This window comes from Paroedura picta, chromosome 8 (assembly GCF_049243985.1).
Source record: "Paroedura picta isolate Pp20150507F chromosome 8, Ppicta_v3.0, whole genome shotgun sequence".
Taxonomy (NCBI): domain Eukaryota; kingdom Metazoa; phylum Chordata; class Lepidosauria; order Squamata; family Gekkonidae; genus Paroedura; species Paroedura picta.
In genome coordinates, this window is record NC_135376.1 from 14,040,905 (window position 1) to 14,067,802 (window position 26,898).

A 26,898-nucleotide genomic window follows, 5' to 3' on the forward strand; every position below is an offset into this window, starting at 1 on the left:
GGTTGAACATGTAAGCATCAATCCCTATGATTTAAACTCTCCCTCCTTACTTTTCTATCTTCAATGGTTATGCATCTTTGTTCACTTGTAAATGTCATCAAATGGTCTTTAAATTTAAAAAGGCAGCATCACAGAGCACGTAATGGGCGTCCCCATTTTTAAAAATCGAGCCACTAGGATGAACAGTTACACAGAGGGTGTTGGCCGCTTTCATTTCTGCAGGTGGACTTTCCTGAAAGGCCTTGGTGTGCACAGATGCCCCCTGACAAAGCCAGTTGGAGCCCTGCCTAATTTTGCAGCTTGACTCGTTTCAGCTGCCATGACCAGCCACCGATATAATTTTTTTAAGTGGGAAACTCTTGACCATCCCAGTGCAAACACAAGAACTGCTGGCAGGCACCAGGACCCTGCTAATGACCAGCAAGAGAATCAGGCCAAGTTCGCTGCCCGTAGCTAATGATGTGTGGAAAAGACTAATGGGGTACACGGGCAGGAAAACAAGGACACCAGCACTGCTGGGAAAGGTAGTGACTGCCTCGGATCTCCCCACCCCCATGGAGATCCACGGGGAAAACCTTAAGGGTAATCTTGAACGAAGAAGAAGAGTTGGGTTTTATGCCCCGCTTTTAATTCCTCGAAAGAGTCTCAAGGCAGCTTCCAATCGCCTTCCCTTCCACTCTGCAGAACAGACACCCTGTGAGGTGGGTGGAGCTGAGAGAGCTCTGAGGGAACTGTGTCTGGGCCAAAGTCACCCAGCTGGCTGCATATGGTAGAGGAGTGCGGGATCAAACTCTCCAAATTAAGAGTGCTATTCAGCTTGTCATAACCAAACACGGAGACTGTAAGGATCCATTGCAGAGATAGCCAAACTATGGCTCTGTAGGGGTCCATGTACTATCATTCCCATGAGCCCCTGCCACTATGATTCTCCCAAGGCGGAATAAGGAGTTGGGTCTCTCATCTTGGCTGCTTGTTCACAAGGTCCCCAACCCTTGAACTGGAGCCCCTGGTCGAAACAGATGGATTGACTGACTTTGCATATCCCCTGCGTTCCTCTTCAGCAGACCCTCAAAGGGGCTTCCCCAGTTCTCCCTCCTTCCATTTTATCCTCTCCACAACCACAACCTTGTCAGGACAGGTGACTGGCCCTCTCGGTTGATTCCAAACCAAAGCTGGGCACAGGGCTTCTGGTAGGTCCCAGGGCCACTGGCCTCTACCTGCATACTTCCCCTGCTGCCTGCTTGCCTGCTTTTCCTTCACCCCATGGCCGACAAGATCTCCACCTCTTGTGCTCCTAGAAACCTGGGCTGCCCATTCCCTTCAAGGAAGACTGTGTGGACGATGGCGGTCACAGCAGCAGCACTTCCCATCCAGGGAAAGGCCTGCAGGTGGCTGTGGCAGGAGTCCTACACCTGCAGGGGAAAGATGCACAGGCTGCTGGAAGGGAGGTGTAAGAGTGGGTGATCCTGGTGGTGGGCAGAGGAGGGGAAGAAGCCTCTGAACACTTTTGGCCAAGGGCCCATCAAAACCTGGAACACCCCACATAGGAAACAACTGAGCCGGACTTTGGTATTTGCAAATACCATGTAAACACCTGGGCACAATCCAGTCAGATAGAAGCATTTTTCAGATTCATTGGTTTTGACAGGCCTCAAGGGGAATTTTAGAAGGATGATGCCCAATCTCGGTTGGGTCCTGTGAACACATTCTGGTGATGGCAGCACAAGGAGCCTTCTGCTGCCACAAGAGAGTTTTCTGCTACTGAAATGCATCACCGTTAGAACCATGAAAACAGCCGTGGCATCCAACAGTCTTTTGCAAAGATATTACTGAGGGGTGAAGTGTTGGCTGGCAATGGGAGCTGGGAAGCCCCCAATTCTGATGAGGAATTCTGTGTAAGCAGAAAGGTCACATACACAGTTCTGGCGAGAAATTCTGTGTAAGCAGAAAACTTGCACACCCAGTTCTGAGAAGAAATTCTGCATAAGCGGGGAACTTACACACCCAGTTCTGATGAGGAATAATGTATAAGCAGAGAGCTTGCACACTCAGTTCTGATGAAGAAGTCTGTGTAAAGAGAGAACTTGCCTCAGAGGATGGTGGAATCTCCTTTGATGGAAGCTTTTAGGAGGAGATTGGTTAAGCACCTGTCAGAAGTGTGTGTTTTTTAAGTCCCCAAGAAGGTGGGGGGCTGGACTGGATGGCCCTTGGTGGTCTCTTCCAGCTCTGATTCTGATTCTTGTCTCCTGCTGAAACAAGTCATTGCTGGTTGTCTGGCTTTGCATCTCTCCTTAATGCACTCACAAGCCTCCGTGTTAACCTCTCTCAAAACTATGATACTACGATATGAAGATTTCAGTTAAATGGATGGGCTTACCCTCTTTTACCCTTTGCTCCTTTCCTATTTAAACAGGGAGGCATAGAAAGGTAAACGCTGAGAAAGGCTTGGTTTTTCATTAACAGTCACTTCGACAAATTCCGCCCACTCTCCTCGGAGGTCAAAGACGATCCCCCCCTCCCCAACCTTCCACTGACCAACTGGCCCTCCTCCTGCTCCAGAGAGGTTATAAACTTCATGGGAAGGAAGATGCCTGCTCACTTCTCTTAAGGGACAAGCGGAGGAAGACTGTGAGGGGCACAAATTCTTTCCAGCTTTGGGGCTGGGTGGATCTCCTCACCGCTTGGGGGGAAAACTGAGGAAGGATGGGGAAGAAACCTAAAATAAAACAGAAAAAGGTAAGGCTGAGCCCAAGATATTGCCAACTTTATGTCGACGATGTGCAGTCAATTAGAAGTCTTAATGAATTACCATTCCTATGACATGGATGGCAGAAAAATATGTTAATACCCAGGCGGAAACATTTGGCATTTGGATGGGACCAGCAGCATAGGAAAGAGATGATCACAGATTTTCAACTTTACCTGTGCATGCAATTTTTGCTTTTATTTTGCTTAGTGAAATTTGATTTTAACTGATGCAACGGATGGCAATGTGGACAGGGGTTATCCCATTTGAAATCAGAAGAGCCAAGTATTTATTTTATTTATTTATTATTATATTTATATACCCCCCTCCCCGAGGGCTCAGGGGCGGCTTACAGAAAACAGGAAAGGATACAATTAACATAGGGTAGCAGGTAACAGTAATAGTAAGAATATTATAACAATAATAACTTAACAAGATCATAATAATAACATTATAAAATAGAAATTGTGAGAGCCTCCGTAGTCCGTAACTGGAAATGGATAGCTTAGCTGGAATCGAGTATGACCCACTCGGATTCGAACCCAGACCCTTCTCTTGCTTGTTCAGATTTGACTGAAGTCTCAACTGATTTCAGTAAGAGGTGAACTAGGGCACGCACAAGGAGCCTTTTGACAGGGGAGCTCTACATTTAATCACGAGGCTCCTGCTGGGGAGGGAGCGTTGAGCACTCTCCCTCCCCACCCTGCACATATCCTCCTTATCTAAATCACATATCCCAAGCCAGTAGGGTTAGGGGTAGTCAAACTGCGGCCCTCCAGATGTCCATGGACTACAATTCCCAGGAGCCTGGGAATTGTAGTCCATGGACATCTGGAGGGCCGCAGTTTGACTACCCTGTCAGCTGAGATTTGAGCCCCTGTTCTGCCCTGAAAGCTGAAGGGAGGCCTGCCTCTGGCCATGGCGTATCCTATCTCACAGGGTCATTGCTGCGTGTGGTAAAACAGGTGAGAGGCACAAACTGTGCCTCACAGAGGGTCAAAAGCGGCTGTTTTCCTCCGTCTTATAGAGCGAACAGCATGTTCAGGTGGCTATTCAGGTCAGCGAAACTACCCTACAAAAAGAATTACTCACCTCTTGCGCGACTCTGAGCTTCTGTAGCTGCTCCTACAATTATCTCAAAAACCACGGGGAGCTCACGGGGCATTTCCTGAGAAATGTATCGCTCGCTCCTTGGGGCTGGGCTCATATACTTAGTCCGCTGTTGTTGTTTTTTTCTCTTTTGACCCTTCTCGCTGATCAAAAGCGGCAAAGCATAACGTAATAACTGGGCACTTAAGAGATACGGCCAGCAATCACTCTGAGGTTTCGACAGATGGGGAAATTACCTTTCTGATAACAAATTGCTACTGTGTCCCTATCTGTGTTGACTATTGGCTCGTGGTGAACAGAATTCCAGAGGTCAGGGGAGCCATGGGGCCTTAGCGTGAACGGCTCGATCCCTCCGTGTGTTGAATGGGGCTGGGGGAATGTCACATTCAGTGCCAGCATCTCTGCCTCCACAGGAAGCTCCGGAATTGGGTCGCCTTTCCACTGCAGTGCAAGTTCTTGAGGTCTTCTAGATTGGACACTGTTCCCCCAAGTCAGTAGGTTGCCCTTCTTCAAGCCTTGCTTTGCCCCCTTTCGTGCTTTGTTTATATATTCACTGACTTCATCGGTATTCCATGTTGTAACAATTTGCCCAGACTCGCAATTGGATCGTGGACAGGGAAACTTTCGTATGACAGGTCGAATGTCACCTTCAAGCTGTATCACTGGCCAGCTACCTTGGAATGTATCTCAAGGCTGGGCATGGAAGCAAATGAGCTTGTCAGACTGCTAGGGAAAGAAAAAAGAACAGAGTTCTGTGAATTTTAGTTGGTTTGCAAGGTCCAAAGAGCCACATCACACCTTTTATGAGGAACAATTGTGTGCTAGTTTTGGGTTCTCTTCATCCGGCTGGAAACAAGAAAGGGGGAAGATATATCTTTTTGGCCGAGGTGTTGACCCCTTTTGTTTGCATTCCATAGGATGTTTGTCAGGATGCTTAGCAGACATGAACGGGCACATGATGTGTGTGTGTGTGTGTGTGTGTGTGTGTGTGTCAAGTCGCATCTGACTCATGGCAACGCTATGAATTAATCTGGGTAACTGTGTTGGTCTGAAATAGGGTTGTAAGCTTTGCCTCGGTTCGGAGGGGTGGCATTGGTGCACCAGACGGCAGCTGCACATGCAACCACCGGCTGGTGTGCCACCACTGCCCCTCCTCTCCATGCCGCTGGCCTCCTACGCACCACTTCGGGCTTCGGTTATGGCCGAGGCAGCCGAACTGGGCCGAAGCCCACAACCCATGTCTGAAACCATGGAACAAAGTTGGTGTCCAGTGGCACCTTCAAGACCATCAAAGTTTACTGCTGGGTATAAGGTTTTGTTTGTATGCACACGAAAGCTTACACCCAGTATTAAACATTGTTGGTGTTTTAAGGTGCCACTGGACACAAGCTTTGCCCCTTGAATTAATGCCCCCCAACATGTCCTATACTTAATTGTCCTATTTCGTTATCAGGCCTTGTAAAAGGAGGGCCCATGGCGTCTGGGATCGAGTCAGGAGTGTGGCCAGAGAGTAGCAAACAGCAAAGTTCATTAGTTCTCTTATGAGTCCGTTTGGGGTTGTGGTTAAGAGCAGAGGCTTCTAAACTGGAGAGCCGGGTGTTGGGAGGTGGCAAACGCTGGCAGGGCCTCATGGGAATTGTAGTCCATGGACATCTGGAGGACCACAGGTTGACTACCCCTGCTCCAAGGAACACGAGAGGCCTTGACACAGAGGCAGGAAATGGAAAACCACCTCCCAACGCCCCTTGCTTGCCTGCCTCAGATTTCCTAGCTATACAACATGTGCCATTCAACAAATAATAGTTAAATACACTCTGCACGTGTGCAGAACCCCCCGCTATTACCCAGAGCTGGCAACCCTAGCTTCCCCTGCTTTCCAGTGTCCAGTTTCTTGGGAGAAAAGAGGAGACTGATAGGGGTGTGTGTGTAATATTTTTGATTTTTCTCTGTTGACTCCCTTTGTAAAGGTACCTCCTTGCAGCGTTCTGAGGTGAAGAGGGCTATGCTGCCTTCTTGACTTCCGTGTTTTCACTGCCACCAAGGGCTTATGGCTTAGTTGTATATTGGAGAATAACAGAATGGTTACTCTGTGTGTGTGTGTGTGTGTGTGTGTGTGTGTGTGAGTAGCTCTGAGCCAGCAAGGTATATTGGTTTGGAGCAGCGGCTTCTAGTCTGGCAAGCTACTCCTCCGCATGTAGCCAGCAGGGTGACCTTGGGCCATTCACAGCCCTGATATTGCTGTTCTCACCCAGCAGTCCTGTCAGGGCTACCTCACAGGGTGTCTGTTGTGGGGAGAGGAAGGGAAGGCGACTGTAGGCCACTTTGAAACGGTGAAAAGCGGGGTATAAAACCGACTCCTTTATTTCTTCTTCTACAAAGGGATCCTTATTGGAAAGAAAATAGCTGTTTTCTCTTTAATACAGGGTTCATTCGAAATATAACAGTTCTGATATAGAGCATAATGGTTTCAGGTAGGTTTCGGGTAGGTGTACAGTTCTTATGGAAGTTCCTTTTATAGATCTGTCCCCAAAGGCTTCATTTTCTCACTTGTCACTTAGGCGCAAAACTTCCACACAGTACACAGATTACTTTCACATTTCACAGCATCTCACTCTACTCTCTTCCCTCTGCACACGCACTCTGTTAACTGTCTCTCATCAAGAAAGCTCTCTGAACCAGCCATACGTCCCCCATCCCCCACGGCAGAGCCATTATAGGCCCCCAGGCAAAGGAATGCACTGGGGACTACTGAGAAAACCACACACGGGAATAAAAATGTTTTAAAAAACCCGCGAGAATTGAACTAATTATTGGTACCCCCAACAAAAAACAGGGTCCAAACATTAGAAAGCATTCTGTAGTGTACGGCAAAGCTTAACACAATATAACGTGAGCCTTGAACTTGAACAACAAAAATTCCATCCTATAAATGGCATTCACTTGGTAAATGGTACAGGCGGAGACGGCACAGTGTGAAGTTGCTATAAATGGCTTATTATTAAACAAGCATTTAATAATCATTAATTATTAACCTAATAATAATAATAAATCATTTGCGAAATTTCTTTGCAGACCATTGCTTTAAAATGGGCTGGAATTCAATGGTCTTCAGGATGTCACATTCCAGACACATGAGGGCAAGCCAGTTCAAACATATTGTAGTTGATCAAAACCATTGAAATTATGTTAATTTAGAACCACTGTTGAATTATTGCTGATGTTATTCTGACTATGTTGCATGCTATGTTGCATGCTGACTATGTTGCATGTATTACCCTACGATGTTATATATAAACCACCCTGAGCCATATTGGGGGGGGGGGGGGGCTCTAGAAGAGTTGGTTCTTATATGCTGCTTTTCTCTACCCAAAGGAGTCTCAAAGCGGCTTACAGTCGCCTTCCCTTCCTCTCCACACAACAGACACCCTGTGAAGGAGGTGAAGCTGAGAGAGCCCTGATATTACTGAAGAAGAAGAAGAGTTGGTTCTCATATGTCGTTTTCTCTACCCAAAGGGGAGTAAAATGGTGATGACTGGGGAAGGCACTGGCAAGGCCACCCTGTATTGAGTCTGCCAAGAAAACGCTAGAGGGCGTCACCCCAAGGGTCACACATGACTCGGTGCTTGCACAGGGGATACCTTTACCTTTAAGAATATTTTCAGTGGCATGCTTCCGTCTGCCTATTAATTCACCTTATTTAGCATCTGTTTTTCTCTCTGAGGCATCAGGAGGATTACAGAATCTTGGAAGAAAGCAATCAGACAGCATAAGAAGAACACTTGGGTTTTATACCCTGCTTTTCCCTACCAGAAGGAGTCACAAAGCGGCTTAAAATCGCCTTCCCCCTGTGAGGTAGGTGAGGCTGTGAGAGCTCTCTGTGAGAACTGCTCTCACAGGACTGCGACTGGCCCAAGGTCCCCCAGCTGGCTGCATGTGGAGGAGCAGGGAATCAAACCCGGCTCTCCAGTTTAGAAGCCTCTGCTCTTAACCACAACCCCAAACGGACTCATAAGAGAACTAATGAACTTTGCTGTTTGCTACTCTCTGGCCACACTCCTGACTCGATCCCAGACACCATGGGCCCTCCTTTTACAAGGCCTGATAACGAAATAGGACAATTAAGTATAGGACATGTTGGGGGGCATTAATTCAAGGGGCAAAGCTTGTGTCCAGTGGCACCTTAAAACACCAACAATGTTTAATACTGGGTGTAAGCTTTCGTGTGCATATGAACAAAACCTTATACCCAGCAGTAAACTTTGTTGGTCTTGAAGGTGCCACTGGACACCAACTTTGTTCCATGGTTTCAGACATGGGTTGTGGGCTTCGGCCCGGTTCGGCTGCCTCGGCCATAACCGAAGCCCGAAGTGGTGCGTAGGAGGCCAGCGGCATGGAGAGGAGGGGCGGTGGTGGCACACCAGCTGGCGGTTGCATGTGCAGCTGCCGTCTGGTGCACCCATGCCACCCCTCCGAACCGAGGCAAAGCTTACAACCCTATTTCAGACCAACACAGTTACCCAGATTAATTCATAGCGTTGCCATGAGTCAGATGCGACTTCACACACACACACACACACACACACACACACACACACACATCATGTGCCCGTTCATGTCTGCTAAGCATCCTGACAAACATCCTATGGAATGCAAACAAAAGGCGTCAACACCTCGGCCAAAAAGACATGCCTTCCCCCTTTCTTATTTCTAGCCTGATGAAGAGAACCCAAAACTAGCACACAATTGTTCCTCATAAAAGGTATGATGTGGCTCTTTGGACCTTGCAAACCAACTAAAATTCACAGAACTCTGTTCTTTTTTCTTTCCCTAGCAGTCTGACAAGCTCATTTGCTTCCATGCCCAGCCTTGAGATACATTCCAAGGTAGCTGGCCAGTGATACAGCTTGAAGGTGACATTCGACCTGTCATACGAAAGTTTCCCTGTTCACGATCCAATTGCGAGTCTGGGCAAATTGTTACAACATGGAATACCGATGAAGTCAGTGAATATATAAACAAAGCACGAAAGGGGGCAAAGCAAGGCTTGAAGAAGGGCAACCTACTGAGTTGGGGGAACAGTGTCCAATCTAGAAGACCTCAAGAACTTACACTGCAGTGGAAAGGCGACCCAATTCCGGAGCTTCCTGTGGAGGCAGAGATGCTGGCACTGAATGTGACATCCCCCCAGCCCCATTCAACACACGGAGGGATCGAGCCGTTCACGCTAAGGCCCCATGGCTCCCCTGACCTCTGGAATTCTGTTCACCACGAGCCAATAGTCAACACAGATAGGGACACAGTAGCAATTTGTTATCAGAAAGGTAATTTCTCCATCTGTCGAAACCTCAGAGTGATTGCTGGCCCTACCTCTTAAGTGCCCAGTTTATACGTTATGCTTTGCCTCTTTTTATCAGCGAGAAGGGTCAAAAGAGAAAAAACAACAGCGGACTAAGTATATAAGCCCAGCCCCAAGGAGCAAGCGATACATTTCTCAGGAAATGGCCCGTGAGCTCCCCGTGGTTTTTGAGATAATTGTAGGAGCAGCTACAGAAGCTCAGAGTCGCGCAAGAGGTGAGTAATTCTTTTTGTAGGGTAGTTACAGGGTAGGGTAGCATCTGGATTTGGGGGGTAGCATCTGGATTTTGTAGGGTAGCATCTGGATTTGGGGGGAAGTCCTTGGAGGACCTCCCCCCAAATCCAGATGCTAGCCAGGGTCGGCCATGCTCAACTTCTGAGATCTGACAGAATTCGGGCTTGCCTGGGCTAACTAGGTCAGGGCATGCAAAATGTGACATAATAATTACTTAGTGTATCTATAAAGACCAAAAAAAAGTGTACACTATACTTAATCCATGCATTCGCCATTGATTTTGAAGTGTACCAGAGCACTGGGGAAGACGCTTTCTGTGCATCGTTACCCTGCTGACCTGAGGGGACTTCTAAGGCAAAGAGAGATGACTGAGCTGCTTCTTCTTCTTTTTATCCTTTAGCTGGCGATTGGTGGAGCAGGTTGTCCTCTCAGCCAATACGCTGCTGTAGGTGCCTCTGGATTTTTTTTTTTGGCTTGTTTATAATGTGTTCCCACTCTTGGCGATTGGTGGCAGTAGTTCTGGTCACGTGGATAGTCAATTGCTGGTTTCTAAGGTCTGTTTTTTATGGAGCCTCTTGTGGCGCAGGGCGGTAAGGCAGCAGACAGGCAGTCTGAAAGCTCTGCCCATGAGGCTGGGAGTTCAATCCCAAGAGCCGGCTCGAGGTTGACTCAGCCTTCCATCTTTCCGAGGTCGGTCAAATGAGTACCCAGCTTGCTGCTGGGGGGTAAACGGTAATGACTGGGGAAGGCACTAGCAAACCACCCCGTATTGAGTCTGCCATGAAAACGCTAGAGGGCATCACCCCAAGGGTCAGACATGACCTGGTACTTGCACAGGGGATACCTTTACCTTTGCCTTTAGGTCTGTTTAAGCCATGTTTTATTTGGCACCAGTCGTTGGGTCTTCCATTCAGTTGGTTGTTCTCGCCAGAGGAGTTGATGACGCAACCTGCTGGTGTTCATATAAACATGGCCAAACCCTTGCACTCTGCACTTCTGGATTTGTTCTTTAATTTGTGGATGGCTGTCACATTTTGTCCAAATTGTCTCATTTCGATTGCGATCACATAGAGAGACACCCAGAATCTGCTGCAGATATCGGATTTGGAAGGTCTCAAGTTTGTTTATGTCAGGTTTTAGTAAAGCCCATGTTTCTGATCCATATAGGAGGATTGGCTGGATTAGTGTCCAGATGAGATGGACTTTGGTCTTGAGAGAGATGTTTGTCTTCTTCTGGAGGCACCATTTGAGTATGGCCACTGCTGACGTTGCTTGGCCAATCCTATTGTGGGCTTGAGTGGTAGATGACGCTTCCTTTTCTTGCACCAACGAGCCTCGGTATGTGAATTCTTTGACTTGCTTAATTTGGACTCCATTGAGGTATACATTGGTTGGTGATCCATCTGTGGTTATGACTTCATTTTTGCCCACATTTATTTTAAGCTATAAGATGCAGGCAATGTCATAGAGGATGTTAGTAGCCTCTGCATCTGTACCAGCAAATATGGTACTATCAGCTGCAAACATTAGATCTGTTGCTTTGGCCATATTGAACTCCATGCCTATTCTTGAATACTTTTCTCATAATAGCATCAACTACGATGTTAAAAATTAGGGGAGAGGTCCCATCTCCTTGGCGCACTCCAGTCTGAATGGTGAACTTCTCTGATAGCTCATTTTGAATTCACGCTTGGCTTGTTGAACCATCATATGCTGTTTGGAGGAGTGTCATTATTTTCTAGAGCACATTTTCAGTTTCTAGTACCTTCCATAGAGGTCTGAGCACCATATGAGTGTTAAGAGAGTGCGGAGCTGTTGTAGAAGAATGTCTCCCCCAGCTTTAATCATTTTGGTCTACTCCAGGTACCTTTCCATTCTTGTTTTTAATATTATTATTTTTATTATATTTATTAATAGTAGTATAGAGAACCATATATAAATTCAATTAGTGGCATTTCATATCTCAGAATATTATAATAGTATAATATTTGTTTTTTTAACATAGTCCAAAATGCTTTAACCATGATATAATCCCACCCATCTGTGAATACTGCAGTTCCATCAAGTTATTAAATTATTACATTGACTGAACTGTAACTATTTAGAATCTTAATCTTTGCTCTATAACGTTTCTTCTCCCTCAAATTATTTACTAGAGTTACTAACACAAATCCCACACTCTAGTCCTAATAAATCAATTGCCCCTAATACAAATGAAAGTTAAATATGCTAATAACTAATAGTAATAATAGTGTTATCGACACTGGCATATAATCATCTTCCTGATCAAATTTCCATTCTTCAGTGATCTTATTGCGCTTTTTAGTTCAATGAGAGTTGGATCACTGCTGCTGAATATATTTTCTGGCAAGTCAATGTTGTGGTTCTGTTGGTAGTCCCTGAGGTGCATCTTGGTTGTAGAGCTGGTTAAGGGATCCTTTCCATCGCTGCAGGCGTTCAGTGGAAGATCTCACAAACGTACCTTCTTCTTTCTTAATATTACCATTTGTCGACTTACTTTTACGACTTAGTCATTTGAGGATCTGATACAGGGTTCTATGTTCATACCTGGATGCAGCTTCTTCCAAGTCTGCTGCAATATTTTTCCAGTAGGTTTCTTGCTCCTCTTTCATCTTCTGTCTAACTTCTTTGTTCAGTCTCCGGTACTGCTCAAGGTCAGCATGTTTGGCTTGTTTACATTTTTCTATAAGGCCTATACATTCATCTGAAAGCTATGGTTGTGTTCGGCGTTTGATTGGTGGACCTAAAGAGGTGGCACATTCTAGGACGGTTTCTGAGAGCTCCTTTTCATCTACAGCCACATCATCTGATGGTTCAAGAAGTGCAAATTCATTTGATAAAGCAGGCCTGCCCAATTCAGTTTGGCTGATGTATGTGCCTTGTTCCACTTGGCTCGTTGTAGTCGCAGTTGTACCTTGGCTTGCACATGATAGTGATCAAATATACAGTCAGGTCCTCTCATGGCCCGAACATCTTTGAATGATGAATGGAACCTGGAGTTGACCAAGATTGCTGAGTCCTTGCTGAGTCCTTGCCTGGTGGATTTCTCCATGTTAGTTGGTGTTTTGCAGGATGTTGAAAGTAGCTACTCCCAATGATACAATTATTTGATGTGGCAAAGGACATGAGGCACAGTCCATTGTCATTTATCTTCCCATGGCCAAATTTGCCCATTATTTCCTCCCAACCGGACCTGTAAGTACTGATATGGGTGCTGAAATCTTCAGCCAGGATAGTCAAATCTGTCTATGGGATTGAATCTAGTACATTTTGGAGTTGGATGTAAAAGTTGTCAGCTGCATCTGTGCTGGTTTCAGTAGGGGCATAGCTGGACAGGATGTGGATCTTGATTGTACCATTGATGGTGAGGACTGCCAGGTGATTTGATATTAGTTGGAAGGCAATTACGCTCCTAGCAGCCTGCCTTTCCACCATGAAGCCAACTCCAGCTTCTCATTTTTCTCTCCCGGAGTAAAATAGCATCATTGTTTCATCCATCTTTGGTGTTTTGATGGTCAACATTCCAGATCCAGATAGGCTGGATCAGATAGTTGGCCATGCTGCTTCTTTCAAGGTGATCTAATGTATAATGGGGAGGGGCCATGGCTCAATGGTTGAGCATCCGCTTGGCATGCAGAAGATCTCAGGTTCAGTCCTCAGCATCGCCAGTTAAAAGGATGAGGAATGGGAAAGGAGCTCTGCCTGAGACTCCAGGGCCCATTCCGCACACATAGGATAATGTACTTTCAATGTGCTTTGGCAGCTGGATGTCCCTGGGCAGAATAGGAAAATCTAGTTTGAAAGTGCATTGAAAGTGCATTATCTATTGCAGGGGTAGTCAAACTATTGACTTTGAAATTGCAGGGGTAGTCGGACATCTGGAGGGCCGCAGTTTGACTACCCCTGATCTATTGTGTGCAGAATAGGCCCTGGAGAGCCCCTGCCAGTCTGAGTAGACAATGCTGACCTTGATGGACCCAGGGTCAGATTCAGCATATGGCAGAGTCATATGCTTATTTGCCTTTGGGACACTCAGTGCTGTACAGATGGCCCCAAATTAATCTGGGCTGGCAGAGTCCAAGGGATGGTTCTGCTCCTTCTCAACAGGGACAGCTGTAGACTTTGGACACACATTGAAAGCAGACGCTCTCCACAGTCAGAATCAATGCACTGAAATAGCTTAATAAGACTCCTAGCGGGGAAAGGATTCTCAAAATAATTCAAACTGCACTGAAACATCAAGAGCAATAGAATTGGTGGGGGGGGAGCCAGGTTGGTCTGAAGCAGCAGAACAAAGTCTGAGTCCAGCCGGGCCACCTTTAAGACCAACAATGGTTTATTCAAGGTGTGAGCTTTCATGTGCATGCATACTGAGGTTACCAGATCCAGGATGAGGAAATCCTGGAGATTTGGGAGTGGAGCTTGGGGAGGACCTCAGTGGGGTACAATGCCATTGAGTCCACCCTCCTAAACATCCATTTTCTCCAGAGGAAATTATCTCTGCAGTATGGAGATGAGCTGTAATTCCAGGGTATCCCCAGGTCTCACCTGGAGGCTGGCATCCCTAATGCACACCCAGAATAAAACACTCGCAGATTTTGTGAACCATTAGATTTGCAAACTTCAGGTTGTCAGTTTAAGCAGGCAAGTTCTGTGTGTGTGTTTTGTTTTTTTTTTACACCTCCAGTGCCATCCAAATAAATGTATAACTTGGTTCAAAATGACACTGCTCTTGCTACCAAGCGCTTTATGGAAAAGCTAAGGAGGCCAGACCACATCCCCAGCTCCTCTTTTAGGTAGACTTAACCTGGAACTGAGACCGCTCAACTGTTTGTGGGCCCCTGCTTCTTTAAGGTTTCCAAGGCAGTGAGAAACAAAGGCTGGCACAAGACAGACATTCTAGAACCACAGGTACGGAGGACAGAAGAAATGTGCAGGATCTGGAGTGGTCACCCCTCAACTGCTCACAGGGTCCTGCTCCTTTAAGGTTTCCGAGGCAGTGAGAAACAAAGGCTGGCACAAGACAGACATTCTAGAACTACAGATACCGAGGACTGGACAAATGTGAAAGACCTGGAACGGTGACCCTTCAACTGTTCACAGGTTCTTGCTCCTTTAAGGTTTCTAAGACAGAGAGAGACAATTGCTGGCATAAGATAGACACTCTAGAACCGCAGATACTGAGGGCAGAAGAAATGTGAAATGTGAAAGAAGACCATGTCAGGCAACCGAGTTGCCCCAGAGGATGAGGAGCCAAAGGTAATAACAGGGAGGTAACGGGAAGGCACAGAGCCACCCTAGCTAGAGGACACCAAATGTGATCTTATTCTTGGGGTCAGCATTCCCGCATTGAGACAAAGCCAAAAGGACTCGAGTTCAGGCATGGCTGAGACACGGTGCATTTTGTTCTGGGAACTGGTATTTGGCCTTTCCTCCCGAGCAGATCTTTAGGGTAGCACTCTGTGACAAGGGATTTAAAAGAGTGGCAATTTTAAAATGGGCATAAAAAATAACCAGCAAATTAAAAATAATTATGTCCAGTATCTAAAGAGTATCTAAAGAGAGCCAGCTTAGTGTAGTGGTTAGGAGTCTAGGGGCCTATTCTGCACAATCTAGCGAGCCAAGTTTGATTCTGCACTCCCCCACATGCAGCCATCTGGGTGACCTTGGGCTCGCCACAGCACTGATAAACTGTTCTGACTGGGCAGTCATAGCAGGGCTCTCTCAGCCTCACCCACCTCACAGGGTGTCTGTTGTGGGGAGAGGAAAGGGAGGGGATTGTAAGCCGCTTTGAGATTCCTTCAGGTAGAGAAAAGTGCCATATAAGAACCAACTCTTCTTCTTCTTCTTCTTCTTCTTCTTCTTCCTCTTCCTCTTCTTCTTCTTCTTCTAAAAGAACTAAGTAAGCAATGCCAAAGACTTTCTGGAAAAGTACAGACATTACTTCCAAACAAAGAGAGGTCAAGGCTAGCTCTTGGCAGTACATCCTTTATTTATTTGGCAGTACATCCTTTATTTATTTACTAGTAATCAAGCCCGCTGTATGATTAATACAGCGGGCGCTAGGTACTTACATTGTTGGGCAGCGGGGCCTTCCCTGGGCGGCGTGCTTTCGGCGGTGGCAGCGCGCTTTCGGCGGCGGGGCGTGGGCCAGGCAACGGTATTTCCTCAACGTTCGACGGGCTGGGCCGGGCGGTGGTGTTGCGGCGGCGACGGCCTGACGTGGCGAGAGGCGCTTCTCACCTCTCGCTGCGTCAGGCCGCCGGGCAGGGAGCCCCCAGCAGCCGCGCTCCGCGCGACTGCCAGGGGTTTCCTGGGGCAGCGGCCTGATGCGGCGAGAGGCGCTTTGCGCCTCTCGCCGCGTCAGGCTGGGAGCAACTGCGAGCCACGCTGTGCGCGGCTCGCAGTTACTGGGAATCAGTTGCTGGGCTCCCTTGGGCAGTGGCCTGAGAGGCCGGGAGCAACTGCGAGCCGCGCTGTGCACGGCTCGCAGTTGCTGGGAATCAGAGGGACCAATTGGCAGGCGCTTTGCGCCTGCCAATTGGTCCCTCCGATTGTCTGTCATGAGAACACATCCCGGACACATCCCGCCCCAGGAGGGCTTACAGCTTTATTTAGTCCGTGGTGCCTGCGGCGCCACGGGCGGTGTACAGATTATTATTAAATTTGTATACCGCCATCTCCCAGACCAGCTGGCTCTTAACGCTGAAGCCATTATAGACAATGTTCTTTTATGCAACTGCTCGTAGTGCTGCCCTGACCTGGGTGGTTCAGGCTACCTGATCTCATAAATCTCAGAAGCCCAGCGGGGCTGACCTTTATTAGCAATTGGATAGGAGACCCCCAAGGAAGCCCAGGGTTGCTACACAGAGGAAAATGATGATAGCAAACCACATCAGTTCATCTGTTGCCTTGAAAACCTTATGAGGTCACCATGAGTCAGCAGCAAACTAAGGACACTTTACACCAATGCCCATAGTACCACACGCATCAAGGGAACATGAGGAAGATCTCCAGGACAAGTCAGACTCCAGGACAAGTCAGATCTCCAGACTACAGGGATTAGTTCGCCGGCAGAAAATGGCTGCTTTGCAGGGTGGATGGGTGGACTTCATTATACTCCGTTGAAGTCCCTCCCCTCTCTAGACCCAGCCCCCCCCAGATTTTACCGGAATTGGCAACCCTAAAGTGGTTGTTAAAATATTCTGTTTCCAGATTATTTAGGTCTCAAAAGGTCAAAACAGCTCCTGAAATTGTACCCTTGATATAGCAGGAAATCAGAGTAAATGGGATATACTTGAAAATATATCTTCCAATTCATCCACCTGTATCATAACAATACACTGGATTAGATCCAATGCATCAACAATGGAACAAATATTCATTTGGGTATTTACTTCATTTAGACTCCACTTTTCTCTCCAGTCGGGACCCAAAGCAATTAATGTAATCAATGGAGATTCTCTGACTGGGTTGGCATGGCCCAGGTTGGATAGGGCAACTCCTGGCTCTTGATGGGGTCCAATTAACAATCTGAGTGACTGTCACGGGTCTGGGTGTGATACTGGATTCCCCTTATCTGTGGAGGCCCAGGTCACCAATGTCATTCACCAGGGATTTTACCACCTTCGCCAGGTGTGACAATTAGCACCTTACTGGCACCCAAATTAGCCACTGTGATCCATGCCACAGTCACCTCCAGAATGGATTTTTGTAACTCAGTCTTTGAAGGTTGCCTTTGAAGTTGATCTGGAAATTTCAACTGGTCCAGAATGCAATGGAGCATGTTCTTACTGGGACCCAATGGAGAGCACATATGCATCCTGGCTCTAGACTGAAGACCGGATCAAGTTCAAGGTTCTTGTTTTGACCTTTCAAGCGCTAAACGGTCTGGGACCATCGTCTCTATGGCACTGCCTCTCCCACTATGTCCCACAAAGACCACTGAGATCTAGAGAAAACTTGCTCAGCATCCCTGACCCCCCCCCCAAATTAAATCTGCCTCAATCAGGACCAGAGCTTTTTCAGCCTCGGACCCAGCCTGGTGGAACATTCTACTGAATGAGATCAGGACCCCGTGGGACCTTAAACAATTCTGAGGGGCACATAAAACAGAATTGTTCCACCGAGCCTATGGTCAAGGTCTTGGAATAATATCTAAAAATTCCCTGGCCTCTCTATCTAAATTTACCTGACTAACCTACATCTTATATCTTATATATCATCCCCTCTTTTTATTTTACTTGTTAAGGATGTGGAAATCAATTTCTTTTTGAATTTTTATATTTTAAAATTTTGTAAATTTTAAATTGGTAATTGCCCTTTCCTTCCCAGCAGGGATCCCATGAGCCTAACAAAAAATGCAAATACAATCTAAATAAATGGCATAAATGATATACAATGTAAATAAACAAACAGAGAAAACAACTCAAAGATACACTAAACATCCTGAGCTGGTTTGGGATTCATTGGGTGGTACATCATGGCCAGAGACTACCAGCCAAGGGCCAACAGCTTGCATGGAAGGTTATGATGATGCTCATGGGACGCACTTGGACAAAAGCCACACGGGACAGGAACTGTAATACAGAGTTGAATTAGGCAGGATTGAGAGGAAGTTCCCTGGATGAGTCCTCTCTCGAAGCCCAAAACAGCCCTGGAAAGGACCCTACCCCCTCCCTTCTATTCAAAGAAACTAAGACTAGAATGCTGTGGTTGCCCAGCAACAGTCACTGAGGTCATCCATTTCTTAAAGGTACAGGCACATATTTTACCTTTATTTTAATAGCCCTGTGTACTTTTTAAAAAAAAAATCACATATTTTTGAAAACCTTACCCATTCTTACCCATTCACAGATCCAATCACCAGATTTAAGTATCCTCAGATTTAACTGACTTGGAATCAGAAGATGGAGAGCTCCATTATTATTATCTCTGTTAAAATAAGATCAGGAGCCACTTATGGTACAGACTATTAACTATTAATATAAAAAAATAAAATAAAGCTGAAGAAAGAAACCGAAACATTCACCGTGCCAAATAAAATCGAAACAAAACAACATTCTTGAAGAGTTTAAATATGAAAATAACATATTGTCATTACCAAATTCAAGTGAACGTGAACTGGAAGAACTATGAAGAAAGGACAAAGAATGTGCAGACTTTCCCTGTAGCCAAAAGAAATGTGTGGATCATGAAAAGTTATGGTTGGATTTAAAAGAAATGGGTATAACACAACAACTGATTATTTTGATGCACAACCTATATTCTGGAAAAGATGCTACTGTTAGTACAGAATATGAAGAAACTGAATGATTTTCAGTTGGCAAAGTTACACAAGGAGGTATATCCATCCCTATCCAGTCTATAAGCAGAATAAATCATAAAGAAAGCTGGATTAGATTTAGATCAAGGTGAAGGGTGATAAGAGAACAAGCAGGATGCTGTGGTACATCAACTGCTCTCCCCCGGGCTTCTTCTTGAACACCGTTGACCTCCTTCTCCTCCACCTTTTTTTCTCCTCCACCTTTTTTTAGGAAGGGGGGTAGGAAGGGGATTTTATTATTGTGCCGCCATGCTGTGGTATTTTTAAGTCTTTTAATGGGAGTTTTTAACGGGGTTTTAAGACACTGTAACCCGTCACGAGCCATTTGGGAGTGGCGGGAAATAAATCGAAATAATAATAATAATAATAATAATAATAATAATAATAATAATAATAATAATAATAATAATAGGGAGGGGCATTTTCTTGTTTTGAGCACACGAGGACGCAAGTGTGTATTGTGCATGTTCAGATCAAAAAAAGGGAGGGAGGGGGGAGGCAAGGCTGGAGGTATGAACACTCACTTTCCCAACTGAAGTGCAAAACACAAGCCATGAATGGACTCTTGGACAGTGCTGGAGAAATCCACAAATATAGAATAATAGGATCAAATTCAGGGTCTGCATTCAAAATTCAATATGATGAGAATGTGCAAGCAAATAACAACAGCTCAGGTAACTTAGACTTGGGAAATCATCACTGCACAAATCAAACATCACTCTTTTTGGTATCCTTTCCTGGGGAAATTTGTTCAGACAATCCTGTATGGTTTTCACAAAGGGCAAACTTTTCTGTTCTTTTCAGTCCGCGGAATTGCTCAATGTTATGGTTTCAGGACAGACATTAACTCACTGTTCTCCTCCCTTTCTCAGTATCTCACAGGCTCCTTAATCTTGGCTGTCTTCACTGCAGTCCTTGGTTTCTTCCAGTATGGGTACTGCATTGGTGTTATCAATGCTCCCCAAAAGGCAAGTAAAGCAAATTTTATCTACACGGCTGTATCCTATGGGTCACTTCGGCCAAGAGTCCCTTCATAGAATCATAGAATCATAGAATCATAGAATCATAGAATCATAGAATCATAGAATTGGAAGGGGCCATACAGGCCATCTAGTCCAACCCCCTGCTCAACGCAGGATTAGCCCTAAGCATCCTAAAGCATCCAAGAAAAGTGTGCATCCAACCTTTGCTTGAAGACTGCCAGTGAGGAGGAGTTCACCACCTCCTTAGGCAGCCTATTCCACTGCTGAACTACTCTGACGGTGAAAATCTTTTTCCTGATATCTAGCCTATATTGTTGTACCTGTAGTTTAAACCCATTACTGCGCGTCCTCTCCTTCAACAAAGAGAGACATTTTTCCATAAGAAGAGCCTTTCTCCCAAGGCAGAAAAATGGGAGATACACATGTTCTATTAGCAACTGAGCATGCACACTGCTCATTGAGCATGCATGTGGGCCACAAGTCACATAAGTCGGAAGGCCCCCTTAGATACTGGGGCATTGTGTGTGCACATCCCTCGAAGGTTCGAGAGATATGCTCAGCAAAATGAAGTTGCCAACAGCTTCCCAAGTCCCAACTATCTGTGGGAGCCACGCCGGCAGTTCGTTGTGTAGCACAAGTAACAGTGCCAGTTGTGCTCTGCTAGGGCTCCGCAAATCCATAAAGTGAGCCTGCTCAGGATTGTGGTCATAGGATCCAGCCCACTGTTTTTGCAACATCAATATGTGGACTTTGATCTTTTGGTCTCCTCTGAGGCTCCAAGGCCCAGGAATGTCACCCCAACGTTTCCAAAGGGTCTGCAAAGCCTAGATCTGGAATGTGAATGAGTCAAATGTGTGCTTGGAAGTAGGTGCATTTATCAAAGAGCTAGGACAGGCAGCCAATTACTGAATCATATACTAGCGCTTCTCAACTTGTTTACCATTGAGAAACCCCTAAATCAGGGGTAGTCAACCTATGGTCCTCCAGATGTCCATGGGCTACAATTCCCATGAGCCCCTGTTAGCATCTGCTGGCAGGGGCTCATGGGAATTGTAGTCCATGAACATCTGGAGGACCACAGGTTGACTACTCCTGCCCTAAATCTTGGAATACACACTTGGCAGCACAGGGAAAGAAAGCTCTGTGGGTCATTTGGGGGCTTGGGAAGAGACTGATACATTTTTGCCTCCAATAGATCATAGAGGCCCACTATGCAAATGTGCTGGGCATTTCATCTCCAGACGCTGTTTTCGAGCCGGCCGGCAATGCCACCGACGTTGGCAAAGATCCCAAAATTACTATGCTTTGGTCCATGTCTGTGGCTATGTTTGCTGTCGGTGGAATGATTTCCTCCTTCGCTGTTGGATGGATTGGAGACAAAATGGGAAGGTGAGCCGTCATCAGTCTTTGTATACCAGTGTTAACAAAAACGAGCAACTAGGTTAGGAGTTGGACCCTGACTCAAATTTCCACCTACAGAATGCTGGTCCTGGGAGAAAGCAGACTCCAATGAAAAATGACAGGGAAGGGGGAATCAGTGGAAACCGCCAATTCAGTCTGGATCCGACCCAAGCTCTGCCGCCAATGGGGAATCACAATTGCTATGCTATTCTGCGCTAGACTACACAAGGCTAATTGCCCACTGGCTTAGACAATAATAATGTGATAATTAATGACACCTCTGTGTCAAGTTGTGAGCCTAGAGAGATCATTTCCCCTGGAGGAAAATGGCTGCCTTGGAGGGTGGGCTCTATGACATTATACCCAACTGGGGTCCCTTCCATCCCCAAACCCTGCCCCCCCCCAGGCAATTTCTCACCCAGTTGGCAACCCTATCCAGACTGCATGCTCACCCTTGTTCCTTTGCTCTGTGAGGTTCATCTAACTGAGTTCACCTGGAAGATATCCTCCTTCTATAAACTACTGAATTTCTCAGACCTCCACATTCAGTCACCTTCTGGATCTCACTGCTAGAAAAGACTTCAGTCTCTGTGCCCCGTTCTTAGACCTCCACAGGAACTGGCTGACGACTATGTGAGACAGGGTAGTCAGTGAGATGGACCACTGGTCTGATCCAACAAGGGTCTTATTTCCTGATGTGGAATTAACTTCCTTTCTATCTCGCAGAATTCGGGCCCTGCAACTGCTGAATATCCTTTCCATCACTGGAAATGTCTTTCTGGGTGTGTCAAAAATGGGCCCCTCCCACATCCTCATTATTATTGGGCGATTCATCACAGGACTGTATTGTGGTAAGTGGGTAGCAAAGGGTCCATAGAAGATCACTGTTCCCTTGGTCCCTGGGAGAATTGCTGGCTGCTTGGGAAAAGAATGGGCAGTGCAGGAAGACCAGACTGGAATGAGAGTGGTTTAACCAGAACGGGAAAGGAGGAGGCTTCTTGATGGCAGTGTGGCATCACTTCTGGGAAAGACCCGGAAATTAAATCACGCCTCTCTAGGAATTGCTAGAAACTACATGGAGAGAACTCTGTATGGAAATTGCATGGGGAAACCTGAAAGTGATGTCAATCCTCTCTAGGAATCGCAGGAAATATAGAATTTCTGGAGATTCCTAGAATGGAGTGACATCACTTCCATGTTTTCCCTGGAGGTGACTTGATGCCATTGGCCTGACTGTCATTTTTTATGTATTCCTTTCTCCTGCAGCTGCTTGGAGTGGGAACTAGGGGAGGGATCCCGACCCCCAGTGGGGGCTCAGCATCTCTAAAGCATTATCAGAAAGATTCCCCAGCCAAGGGACCTAACCAGAATAGTGAAGTGTACTATAAATTAAATACACATAAGGCACAAATGACATAAGAATAAGCCACATTGAATCAAGTGCTGTGTATTTCTCAAAACAACCATCACCAACAAACCCACCCCTTTAGAATATTACTGTATTTTTAAAACCATCGCATGCTGGTGTCACTTAGAAGCAAAGACTGTGAAGGTAATTGATTGTTCTCCTTAGGAAGTTTCTGTGATCAGTTAAGTGACTCCTTTGCTGGTTTTTGCCCATCCCCAGGGATCATGTCTGGAATTGTGCCACTGTATGTTGGAGAGATAGCACCTACCCCCCTTCGAGGGGCACTGGGGACGTTCCACCAGCTTGCCACAGTCATTGGCATTCTCATCAGCCAGGTAGGAAGGGACGCATGGAGGAATGATTGATAGTGACACTCATGCATGCTGTGATATCTATGAATCATGTGATTAATGGTGGATGAGCAAGCTTCGTATTAGAATTCCACTGGCTGGGTTTGGAGCGACTCCTCAGTTTATGATGATTCTGATTTCTCATTGGCATTGCATGTAGGTTTGCCAGCCTCCGGGTGGGATCTGGAGTTCACTAGGGCTGAATCTGCACTTACTTTGTTTATTCCATTGTGAATCCTGCTGAATCCAGATCGATTTGAACTCAGGTCTTCCTCTATCCCCCCCCCATTGCAACAGAATAGTGTTCTGCCCATGGTTAGGGAAGCTCAGAAGGGGGGTGGGCAGCCAAGCACAGAAGGAGCCTCTTTTTTCTTGAAGGGGCGGGGAGAGGATTGGAGACAGCAGAGGAAGGAGAAAAGAAAACCCAAGAGGCAAATCTCTGCCGAGAGAAATTAGGGCTTCTGGAACTTCTGCCAAAAGAAGTTAGAGCTTCCCCTTTTAAGGCAAGCTTGCAGCATGGGAATGAGGAACTGAAGCATTGGCCAATCAGGGCTTCTCTACCACGGAGCTCAGCAGCAAGTTCAGAACAGGCAGAGAGCTGCATGCTTTCTCATATATTGAGGGTTATATCCACTCTAGGATATTGTGGGGGGAAGGTAGGCTCACTCCGGATTAGTCATGCTTGTTGCAGAGGGAAAATTTAAACTGGAGAAAATAAAAATGGAAATCACATTCAGTGGAGACGGCAGGGACTGAATCAACCTGGGATTGGAATAAAAGCTTCTTGCAAATTCAGCCGTGAAATAACAACTGCTGGTCTTCAAACTATATACGTCAATTCCTCTAAGAGAAAATGGCAGGATTAATGGGTGGATTCAATGGTATCGCATCCCCACTGAGTTCCCTTTCTGGGCATTGCACCAAATCTTCAGGAATTTTTCAAGCTAACGTTGGCCACTGCATATCTAAAAATCTCATACAAACTCAGTGCACTCCTAATGTCAGGGGGTCCCTAGCAACTCATTTCCCTTTTCTCCAAAGGCCCTCTTCCATGATTTTGGGCTTGCTCATGTGATTTTGGGAGGGGCCTCAGATCCAAGAAGGGGAACTCCTGGAGATGTGAGGATCATAGAATAGAATCATAGAATCATAGAGTTGGAAGGGACCTCCAGGGTCTTCTAGTCCACCTTCCTGAGGAATGCAGTAAAATCACAACTACCTGCCCACTCACAGTGACCACAGTTCCATGTCCAGATGCCTACCCCCAAAACAACAACAACAACAACAAACAGAATCCCTAGCCAGCCTGGCCTGGATGAAATTCGCCTCCCAACTCCCAAATGGTCATTGGCTTTTCCCTGAGCTTGCAAGAAAGGGACATAAGAGACATAAGGATGGACACAAAGATGGAGGACTTTGACGTCAGTGGGGAACAAGGCCATAGAGTCTGCCCTCCAAAGCATCATTTTCACCAGAGGAACTGATCTCTGTAGTCTGGAGATGAGCTGTAATCCTGGGGAATCCCCAGGTGCCACCTGGAGGCTGTCATCCCTGAAAGGGGAATTCTTAAAACTGCTTCTAGTACCACTACTGTTATTAATAATAACAACAACTGTATTTATTACCTGCCATTTATTTTTGGACTCAGGCTGGTGTACATTTCCTTGAACTGTTTGTCGAAATGGTTTATTAACATGTGATCTATTCACTGTTCGTGCCAAAAGTCACTTGCTTGACAAAGGAATATGGCCGTACAGTTTAATAACATTTTCCCCAGGTCCTCGGCCTGCGCATGCTATTGGGCAATGAAAGCCTCTGGCCGATGCTTATTTCCCTGTCTGGCGCTGCAGCTGCCCTTCAGCTATTCATGTTATTTCTTTGCCCGGAGAGTCCGAGGTACCTGTACATCAAACTCGGCAAGGCGGAGGACGCAAAGAAAAGTAAGACCGCTTTGATAAATATTCATTCTCTCAGCTGTCACTCCTCCATGAGCTGTCATGCAGGCCCAAATCGGAGGCCAGTTTTGGAGAGAGGGGCATCACAGATAGATAAAGGTAAAGGCAAAGGTAAAGGTATCCCCTGTGCAAGCACCGGGTCATGTCTGACCCTTGGGGTGACGCCCTCCAGCGTTTTCATGGCAGACTCAATACGGGGTGGTTTGCCAGTGCCTTCCCCAGTCATTACCGTTTACCCCCCAGGAAGCTGGGTACTCATTTTACCGACCTCGGAAGGATGGAAGGCTGAGTCAACCTTGAGCCGGCTGCTGGGACCGAACTCCCAGCCTCATGGGCAGAGCTTTCAGACGGCTGCCTTACCACTCTGCGCCACAAGAGGCCTTCACAGATGGATTACCCCCCCCCCCCAACGTCATGACCATTGTGTCTGATGCACTAGAAACTAAGTTTAGCTATTGTATGACCTTATGTTCTATCAAGAGATTCCTTTATAAGTTGAAGTTGGTCCTTAAATATAAAAACCATTGTCCCTTGAGAAAGCTGTAAGGCGAAACGCGTCGGGACTTGTGTGAAATAATAAGAATAAAAGAATTAGTGAAGAGAGACGACTCTATATAAGTCCAATTTGGATATTTTATGGCCATATTGGTTTCCCAGTGCATCTGTGTTTTGCTATATTTGTTTCTTCACTGGGATCCACCCCTCCCAGTTCATTATTTTTGCTTCTGGGGGAAAAGAGATATTGGGGGCGCAATGCTGCACCATGTATTTATCTACTTGCAGACTATCTTGCTTCAATGCAGCCACACAGCAGTGGAAAAAAGCACGAATCCAGCATAGCAATACTAGGTTTCCTATGGCTGCCAGTGGGGGACAGGCTGGTCAGGTTGCCAGAACCAAATGGGGAAATCCTGGAGATTTGAAGACAGGGACCTCAGTGAGGTAGAATGCCATAGAGTTCACCCTCCAAAGCAGCCCTTTTCAACCTTTTGACCATGGAGGAGCCCCTTCTCAGGCTTCTAGGAGCCCCGGAAGTGATGTCAGCTGGCCATGCCCTCTGGAAGTGACATGTCACCAGAAGTGACATCACCACCTGGGTTAATTGGCGGGCTCAAGGAGGACTGAGAGGGGTAGAGACAGGAGGTAGTTTAAGACAGGTAAGAGTGCAGGCTCCGCCCCCCTCCCAGGCACAGAAACCACGAGAGAACACTCAGGAGGGGGAACAATGGAAAGGCCAGCTCCCTAGCTTGTGGCTGAGGCCATTAAGGCAGGAGGGGAAAGGCTGCGGACCCCCTCCAGAGCTCGCCAGGATCCCCCTCCTCAAAGCCCACTCTCCTGAGTCCCCCCCCCCAAAAAAAATCTCCAGAAATTTTCCAACCCACAGTCAGCAACCCTAATCGGACAGGTCACTGTCAACATGGGCAAACATTTACTTGTTTACAAAATTTGTATCCCATCTTTTTGCTTTTACAAAGGCCAGGAAGGGAACGAGGGAGGCCAGCTCGTCTCCGGGCAACAGAGATCAGTTCCCCTGGGGGGAAATAGCTGATCTGGAGGGTGGACACCACAGCATTCTACTCCAATGCGGTCCCTCCCTGACCCAAATCCCACCCACTCCCGGGTCCATCCCCAAAATCTCTGGGTATTTCCCAACCCAGAGCTGGCCAAACACTGACCAAGCCCCCCCCACCCCCCGTAAGCTTCTAGTTATAATGAGGAGGGGGTTTTAAGCTTAATTTAATTTTAAAACCCAGACCCAACTTATTGAATTATTTTTTTATTGTATATTTGGTTGAGACCAGGTACAACCAACAGCGAATGAAGGGCCCCTGCTCTCCTCCCTCTCAGAACTCCACCAGAGTGCTCTGGACTTGTTTGTACCATTTACTGTAGCATTGTTTACACTGTTTATTGTTACAACTATTATTGCATGGTTACTCATGTGTTATAGATTATTTTATGTATCATTCATATGTTCCATGTAAACCGCCCTGAACCTCTGGGGAGGG

The 26,898-nt window shown here is 46.5% G+C and overlaps 1 protein-coding gene across 2 annotated transcripts in view; it reads left to right on the top strand.

Moving 5' to 3' along the window:
- Positions 1-2,491: 2,491 nt before the first annotated feature.
- Positions 2,492-26,898, top strand: part of SLC2A2 (solute carrier family 2 member 2) — a 34,688-nt gene continuing 10,281 nt past the window's right edge. The window contains exons 1-6 of one of the 2 annotated variants that reach the window (XM_077348413.1): positions 2,492-2,736; positions 19,665-19,760; positions 20,971-21,164; positions 21,903-22,027; positions 22,804-22,919; positions 24,712-24,874. In XM_077348413.1, coding sequence (XP_077204528.1) covers positions 2,704-2,736; positions 19,665-19,760; positions 20,971-21,164; positions 21,903-22,027; positions 22,804-22,919; positions 24,712-24,874 — 727 coding nt within the window. In that variant the 5' untranslated portion in view covers positions 2,492-2,703. Of the gene's footprint in view, positions 2,737-14,393; positions 14,727-19,664; positions 19,761-20,970; positions 21,165-21,902; positions 22,028-22,803; positions 22,920-24,711; positions 24,875-26,898 lie in introns of those variants that run through there. The other variant, XM_077348412.1, reaches the window with a different exon arrangement.